Here is an 8,929-nt window from a genome sequence, read left to right as displayed (position 1 = left end):
TCACGCCTCCCAGCAGCCGTCGATCACCCAAGTCAAAAATCTCTGAGTTTGTTTCTGAATGCTTTTGTTCGCTCCGAACTGCAATCAGGGACACAAAAGAGCATTTATTTAATCAAGATGAACGTTAGAGCCGAGATGAAAAGGGAAATAAAACGAAAAGTGGGGGGGGGGAAATAATCGCGGGGGTGATCTCTAAGTTTTAGGAAAGGTCATCATCAAGGCTGGGTGTTCGAGGGAGCCATTAAGCGGCAGCCTCCGATGCCGAGTTTTGATTGGCTGCAAAACGATGAGTTTCGACCAATCGGCGGTCAGCAGTGTCCGACGCATATTATGGCGGTTGTCCTGTTTATTCCTTTGCTGTAAATTTTTTTCCAGGATACTTTACAAAAAAAACAACAAATTCTTCATGAAATTCTATCTCAAATTGAGAAAATTTCTTTAACACAAAAGATAACAAACCTGCACAATCATAATCAACTTCCAACAAACAAACAAGGAAGAAGAAGAAGATGAAAAGAAGAGGAAAACCCATCGACAAAAGAGAGAGAGAGAGAGAGAGAGAGAGAGAGAGAGAGAGAGAGAGAGAGAGAGAGAGAGAGAGAGACGACGACTCGGGGAAACCCATTTTTGTTTCTTTACTTTTGATCGAGGACGGCGATAGTGACCCGAAGTTAATTATGATGCAAATTTTATTGAGAGACAGAGGTAATTAGAGAAAGGGGGGCCTGAAGGAACTAGGCGACCGCCCGACCTGCCCAGGCCTCCCACGAAGGCAGCAGCAGCAGCAGAGAAGAAGAAGATTGGAAAGTCACACAAAGCTCCATTTGGGAGGGAGACCTTGGCAGGGGCTCGGCTGAGGTCCACTCTGTACGACCTGAAATCAGACCTAATTGCTTGGGTGTTTTTCTCTTCGAAGCTGCCTGGGGAAGGGGAAAAGAAAGGCCACGAGACGTGAGGGGAAACTGACGGTGGGAGGAAAATTATGGGAGAGAGAGAGACGCGAGAGAGAGAGATGAGGGGAAATGAAAGTAAGGAAATGCACAGAGATTTGGAGCAGTCTTTTTTAGAGAATATAATTAGAATATTCTACACCGTTTAATACCAAAAAATGTCTATTTTCCTCTCTACAATTATTTTAGCTATCTCCTGTTTCTTTGGTCTTTAAACAATCGCAAGGCACTGATTTTTATGGTTCTAAGATGCCGCTTCAGGAATGTATTAAAGGAACTTTTAAAATAAACATGAACGCAAAATTTTACAATAACTTGGTTCGAAAAACATAACGCTCTGTAAGCCGAACAATTTATTTTAATTAATATGCAATGGAGCTCAGTGACTAAACCCTAAAGTGATGTATATAATAAAATGTTCTAATATCTTTGAACAAGAACTTTTAGCAAGATAAGTAATCCACATCAGAGACTAGTTCAGACATTAGTATTACTACTACCTCCACAATCAGAACTGCTCGCTCTCTGTCTCTCTCTATTTCTTGCCAAGTTTATGCACCACCGCTTTCCAAAATAAAGTTCATCGCTTCTTTAGTACATCCACCATCCGTTTCTCTCATTCGCCTTACTGCCTTAACAATATTCTTGCAATGATATTTCTTCTCTCTCTCTCTCTCTCTCTCTCTCTCTCTCTCTCTCTCTCTCTCTCTCTCTCTCTGTAAAGGAAAACTCCAGAGTCCATGTGACACTAATATGGCATTTTTCCTCTCTTTTATAATTCTTTCAGAACCTACTTATTTTTTCAGGCTGTGAAATCCGTCATGTTTATGACATAATCAACGACAAAATACCAACTTCTTTACTAACCTCCAACTCCGTTCCGTCCTAAAGCGAAATCCTTCGCTCATTTTTGGCGTCCCCTGCAGGCAAAGCCCTTCTAATTCTGCTCACTTGTGTTTTGGCGACTGAACTAGTGAGACAAATCTTCCGCGTTTTTCTGACAAACTTTCCTCTGCAGTTTGCTCCCGCCCCTAATTAGGTTTGTCTCCAGCTAACGCTGCAGTATCTGAACTACATCGTCAGGCAGACGAGTAAAAGTCTTTTTTGAGGAAAAAAAAAAGAGGGGGAGTATCGTTGAAAATCCTCTATAAATATCTGTATTCGACTTTTCGCCTCGGAACTTCATTTCGACAATGAAGTTTCGAACGCTTTATAATTGTTAACCCGTAATAGTTGGAGTTAAGGATGTTTCATTTCTACTGACTTCCTGCATTCCTTTCTCAAGAGCTATTTCTGTTATCGAGTGTTTTCATTCTCCTTGCTTAAGACACTGTCTCTGCATCTTGGAACATTTTCCTTAACCTGTACCCATACAGGATGATTACAGGTTCTGTGAACATTTTACCTGGTCAATTGGTTCTACGTTGCAGGGCTGACTGAGTCAGTCTCTCTCTCCAATGAAAAATATTTTAATGTTCATTCTTTGGCCAGGAGAAACATACATGAAGTTTATAAAGAAAATACTCGTATCTCTTTAGTTCTTAAGATAGTGAAACAAGCAAATACCATCACCAGTCATCAGAAAGTCCTGAAATAACCATGTTCCTCTTAGAATCAACAATACTTAAGAATATGGTTAACGTACAAAGTTTGATGAGAGAATGAAACAAGATGTATCACTGATGATCTCAGAGAGAGAAAGTTTAGATAGGGTGATTGAGATCAGTGATGAAACCCTTCCACTGTTCTAATTTTACACGTGTATGTATGTATATATGTATGTATGTACATTATGTATATAAATACACACACACATACATACATAACAAAAAAATCAGTTGTTCTTCCATCATAAGAAAATTAAAACCCTAACATTGTGACACATATTCATTATTAAGAGAGAGAGAGAGAGAGAGAGAGAGAGAGAGAGAGAGAGAGAGAGAGAGAGAGAGAGAGAGAGAGAGAGAAGACTTGGTGTTGCAACTGATCGAAGCCAAAAAAAAAAAAAATTAGTTGATTCACGTGTGAGTACTATATTCAGAGTATGTACTACACTCTGCAGGAAGTTTTATTAGAAATTAATTGTGTTGCATATTTAATGACATCTTTTTCGTTCTCTCATTTTTGGCTCATATGCGAACATTTCTTTCTGTGGAGATTTGAAAGCTTATTCTTTTGGGTTCTTTCATATTGATGTATGCTAATAACGATGATAATAATATTAAACGGAACAGTGAAACACTCAGACAAGCCCAATATAAGAACAATTCTGACAACTGCGTACACAAAAATACCTCGACGAGTGATTTTATGATTCAACACTCAACAAAGTAATCTTGAAAAACGTAAAATTAAAAAAAAAAAAAAATAACCCATATCAAAACAAAAATACAAAAATAAATCTCCATCCCAATACCCTTGTTGCTGCAGCGAACCACCGGAAACTTTACAACAGTAAATAAACGAAAACCCCAAAAATAGGATCCATTTCCAGCAGCGCCGCAATGCATAAAGCAAATGCAGGGAGATAAAGGCACCGATTAACCGTGTGCATAAAGGAAGCGGAATTGGAAATAAATAATGCATTATGGAATGCACCGAGGGATGATGATGGGGGAGGGGACTAGCTGGGTATCTGGGGGAGAAGGAGAAGGCCATGAAAGCCAGACAGACAACCAGACAGAGACAGAGAATCGAGTCTATCACTTTTATAGAGAACAGAAATGTACTGTACACTTCATCATTAACTTGGCACGGTCATGTGAAGTTCATTAGCAAAAAGAGATACTAAATAAAGAAAATCATAGAGACAGGCTAATTGTAGATAAAGAGAGTATTGTTCATGAAGATAAAATAAAAAAAAGAGAACCTTAATTAGAAAAAGAGGAAGCTGATATTTGAAAACGATGCTAACATAAAAATGAAAGAATTGGTCAAATTTCTGTGTTGATATAACAGTAAGTAAAAATTTCAAATATTAAAATATTTCTTCTGTACATACAAACAAAACGAGCATGGAGACATACAAACAAACAGGAACATTATACATACATATATGTATATATTATTATATTATATATATACACATACATATATACAGATATATGTGCATACTCACACATATCAAGCTTGTACTTCAGTTTTTAAGTAAGAAAACAGTTCTCGTTTGGGTATACATTGTACAACTATATAAATGTCATAAAATACTGAAACATTAATATAAAATATATATATATATATATATATATATATATATATATATATATATATATATATATATATACATACATATACATATACATACACATATATATATATATATCCCCTTACACTGCCAACAAAAATGACAACGAAAGAGGAGACAACATCTCGACAGGCACTAAGTTTAGCAACACCCTCAGTCATCCTAATAAAGTCCACAGAGTGGATCTACTTCTCAGAGCTATCAAAAACTTTGGCAGTGGAACTACCCCTCAGTTTTACGATTCTGCCCCGTCTTGCTAGGGGAGAGAGAGAGAGAGAGAGAGAGAGAGAGAGAGAGAGAGAGAGAGAGAGAGAGAGAGAGAGAATTAGTATTACCAACATTATTTTTGGCTTTCATGAGTTGTTCCAAACACGAATAGCACCTGTGCCTTTTTTTGTTTGTTAGTTTGCCTACTTAAAAAAGAAAATTAACGCATAAGCGAATGAAAATGATTACTGAAACACAAAAGGAAGAAAAAAACAAAACAAAAGGAGTAACTTGACCCCCGTAAAAAGACAAAGCCATTAGCGATTCACAGCGGGCAAAAGTGAAATGATCTAACGTAATGCAGCTGTAAATGTTTAATAGCAGCTGAAATGAAAATTAATATAATGCAGCTGTAATGGAATGCCTTTCGCGTGGTGGGTGATTCATGTAATTACTAGAACAAATAACATGAAAAGGTGCGCCATTAATCATGCAAAATTAACATGGTGATTAAAACATTTTTTTCCCCTGAACATCATCAAAATTCGCATGCTTCTGATATATCGCTATTGCTGTGAGGACAGTCATTTGCTGATGAAAATTCAAAACCTTGATAATGGAATGTACACCATAACCATGTAATTAACGTCCCGACATTTTGAGTACAGCCCTCCCAATGTTATTTTGAGCAACAGTGGAAAATGAATTTATTCCTATTACGAAATGTTATAATCTATAAATAAATTGTTTGACCTACAAATGAAGAGCAATCCATGTTGTATGGATAAGTTAAAAAGCAAATACATAAAAAAAATGTTTACTCAGTTATTCCGGGTCTTTTCATGAAATGATTATTCAGATAACAAAGAGTATTCCAATTTACATGCCTTTCTAGGGTCAAATAACTAGGTCTCCCTCTCTCTCTCTCTCTAATACCAATCAGGACGACAAACACAATACCTGCCAGAAAAGCTTTTATCTACGACGAACATCAACATCATCAAACGGTCTCTAATTCATCTCTGAAAGAAAAACACAAAAAAAAGTATCTTTACCAAACATCCTTCTGAAACTTTTCAGCCTCTTGTTTACGCTGCTGCAAATTTCCTAAAGGTTTGTACCGCCATGTTATTGCCTCATTTCACGGTGCTTGGGATCTCCATGGCCTAGAGAGAGAGAGAGAGAGAGAGAGAGAGAGAGAGAGAGAGAGAGAGAGAACGCTCCTCCTCCTTCTCCTCCGGCTTGAATTACAGTTAACGATTACAATGACGCCTCGCAAAAACGGAGCTGGTGTTCCTGGCTCCATTGTGGGGCTACCTGAGATCCCAGAGGCACTTAATGCAAACGTCTTCTCCTCCTTCTTCTTCTCGTTTTTTTCTCCGTCTTCTTCTTCTTCTTCGTCTCCTTTTTCTTCTTGTGCTTCCGCTTATTCTTCTTCTACTCCGAGCTCTTCGTTGGGCGAGTCGGTAGAGTTGTGGCCTTCCACTCGGTAGGCCCGAGTTAGACTCTCTGGCCGGCTAATGAAGCGTTAGAGGAATTTATTTCTGGTGATAGAAATTCATTTCTCGCTATAATGTGGTTCGGATTCCACAATAAGCTGTAGGTCCCGTTGGTAAGTAATCAATTGGTTCTTAGCCACGTTAAATAAGTCTAATCCTTCGGGCCAGCCCTAGGAGAGCTGTTAATCAGCTCAGTGGTCTGGTAAAACTAAGGTATACTTATTTTTTCTTCTACTCCGTCTACTATTGCTTCTGCTTCTACTTCTTCTTCTTCTTCCCAGAAGAGTGTACAGCTACGCCGGATGGGTCAAATGTATCTCTTAATCAAATTAAGACAGATATTACAAAATACTTTGGGGAGGGTTCATATCAGCATTCAGGTATGCAGGGAGATATAAAATTACAACATTTACTGTATATTACCACCGTCATTCAGAATTAATTTCCTTTTAAATCGTAAATTTACTGTATTTGGTTATTTTATTACATATGTGTATAGTTATTAATCTTCAATCACGGGAATAACAAAGTGATATAAAATACAGAGTAGAGACAGACTTAAGAAAGTCAGGTTTTATGCCTATTTTTCCACACAAAATGACTAAACACTTGTAATACGCATTTAGGAACAACCCATTAACGTACGAAAGAACGATTTGCCAATTTCTGTCACGGACTAAAAAAACATTCAAAATGTCCCAGCTTGAAAAAAACACCTGAACCCTTTCCCTTAATTTTTCATTACCCCAAAAACTGAACAAATTCGAATACATCGTTTCGAGGTGAATTTCAATGAACGAAATAAAAATTTTGAAAAATAAGGTTCCAAATACAGGCAAGGCTTAATGGCAGCAACCGCGCATGCGCGAACAAAAGGCAGACTGTAATACCTACTGGCTGCTTCTGCACAGACCACAGTTAGCGTCGCATCCCAGAGGTACAGATGCCTTGTCGTAGCCAATTTGTATAGAATTATAAACGCGGATCCGTCATCGTTAATGCTGAGGGAGGGGAGGGGGGCAGCTAGAGGAGTCGCGGTCTCTTTGCCGGTTGACCGAATATTCCTTTCTCCTGTTAAACCAATTGATATATTGCGTGATCAGATCTCTCTCTCTCTCTCTCTCTCTCTCTCTCTCTCTCTCTCTCTCTCTCTCTCTCTCTCTCTTCTGTGCAGCATAAACACATCCACATTTAACAGATCTTGTAAAGGCAGATTATCATACGATCATTTAAAATTTTCTCTTTCTCTCTCCCTCTCTGTGCACAAACAGATCCACATTTAACGGATGCTGTAATGGCAGATTAACTTATGATAAATAAAAATCTCTCTCTCTCTCTCTCTCATTTCCATCCATTCACTTACCATAAGAACAACCGAGACTAAACTGACATTCAATCATAACCCATCAACTCGAAATCAACGTCCCCCAGTCACCGAATCCCCCATCTCCTTTCGTCCAGTCTCCGAATCCCTCCCATCTCCTTTCGTCCAGTCACCGAATCCCCCATCTCCTTTCGTCCAGTCACCGAATCCCTCCCATCTCCTTTCGTCCAGTCACCGAATCCCCCATCTCCTTTCGTCCAGTCTCCGAATCCCTCCCATCTCCTTTCGTCCAGTCACCGAATCCTTCCCATCTCCTTTCGTCCAGTCACCGAATCCCCCATCTCCTTTCGTCCAGTCACCGAATCCCTCCCATCTCCTTTCGTCCAGTCGCCGAATCCCCCATCTCCTTTCGTCCAGTCACCGAATCCCTCCCATCTCCTTTCGTCCAGTCACCGAATCCTTCCCATCTCCTTTCGTCCAGTCACCGATCCCTCCCATCTCCTTTCGTCCAGTCTCCGAATCTCTCCCATCTCCTTTCGTCCAGTCTCCGAATCACTCCCATCTCCTTTCGTCCAGTCACCGATCCCTCCCATCTCCTTTCGTCCAGTCTCCGAATCCCTCCCATCTCCTTTCGTCCAGTCACCGAATCCCCCATCTCCTTTCGTCCAGTCTCCGAATCCCTCCCATCTCCTTTCGTCCAGTCACCGAATCCCTCCCATCTCCTTTCGTCCAGTCACCGAATCCCCCATCTCCTTTCGTCCAGTCACCGAATCCCCCATCTCCTTTCGTCCAGTCACCGAATCCCCCATCTCCTTTCGTCCAGTCACCGAATCCCCCATCTCCTTTCGTCCAGTCACCGAATCCCCCATCTCCTTTCGTCCAGTCACCGAATCCTTCCCATCTCCTTTCGTCCAGTCACCGATCCCTCCCATCTCCTTTCGTCCAGTCACCGAATCCCTCCCATCTCCTTTCGTCCAGTCACCGAATCCCTCCCATCTCCTTTCGTCCAATCACTGAATCTCCCATCTCTTTTCGCCCAGTCACCGAATCCCCCATCTCCCTTCGTCCAGTCACCGAATCTCTCCCATCTCCTTTCGTCCAGTCACCGAATCCCTCCCATCTCCTTTCACCCAATCACCGAATCCACCATCTCTTTTCGTCCAGTCACCGAATTTCCCCATCTCCTTTTCACCCAATCACCGAATCCCCCATCTCCTTTCGTACAATCACCGAGTCCCCCATCTCCTTTCGTCCAGTCATCGAATCCTCCATCTCCTTTCGCCCAATCACCGAATCCCTCCCATCTCCTTTCGCCCAGTCACCGAATCCCCATATCCTTTCACCCAGTGACCGAATCCCTACTATCTCCTTTCGTCCAATCAACGAATCTCCCATCTCCTTTCGCCCAATCACCGAATCCCCACCTCCTTTCACCCAGTGACCGAATCCCTACTATCTCCTTTCGTCCAATCAACGAATCTCCCATCTCCTTTCGCCCAATCACCGAATCCCCACCTCCTTTCACCCAGTGACCGAATCTCTCCCATCTCCTTTCGCCCAATCACCGAATACCCCATCTCCTTTCGCCCAATCACCGAATCCCCATCTCTTTCATCCAATGAGCGAATCCCCATCTCCTTTCACCCAATGACCGAATCCCTATTATCTCCTTTTGTCCAATCAACGAATCCCCCATCTCCTTTCG

General features: G+C 41.0%; 1 protein-coding gene across 1 annotated transcript; it reads left to right on the top strand.

Moving 5' to 3' along the window:
• Window positions 1-6,761: 6,761 nt before the first annotated feature.
• LOC136842359 (uncharacterized) lies at window positions 6,762-8,665 on the top strand. Its single transcript, XM_067109616.1, has 2 exons — window positions 6,762-6,837; window positions 7,362-8,665. Exons 1-2 carry the CDS (start codon window positions 6,762-6,764, stop codon window positions 8,663-8,665), a joined length of 1,380 nt encoding a protein of 459 aa, XP_066965717.1.
• The last annotated feature ends 264 nt before the right edge of the window (window positions 8,666-8,929 follow it).

Source organism: Macrobrachium rosenbergii, chromosome 10 (genome assembly GCF_040412425.1).
Source record: "Macrobrachium rosenbergii isolate ZJJX-2024 chromosome 10, ASM4041242v1, whole genome shotgun sequence".
Classification (NCBI taxonomy): Eukaryota; Metazoa; Arthropoda; class Malacostraca; order Decapoda; family Palaemonidae; genus Macrobrachium; species Macrobrachium rosenbergii.
The sequence above is the reverse complement of the archived record's forward strand: the minus strand, read 5'-3'. Positions and strand labels throughout refer to the sequence as shown.

Bases quoted from the DNA above. Each gene is read 5' to 3' on its own strand.
- LOC136842359 (XM_067109616.1), top strand. From the start codon at position 6,762: ATGCGCGAACAAAAGGCAGACTGTAATACCTACTGGCTGCTTCTGCAC. The intron at 6,838-7,361 runs GTACAGATGCCT...CCTTTCGTCCAG, and splicing joins GTTAGCGTCGCATCCCAGAG to TCTCCGAATCCCTCCCATCT.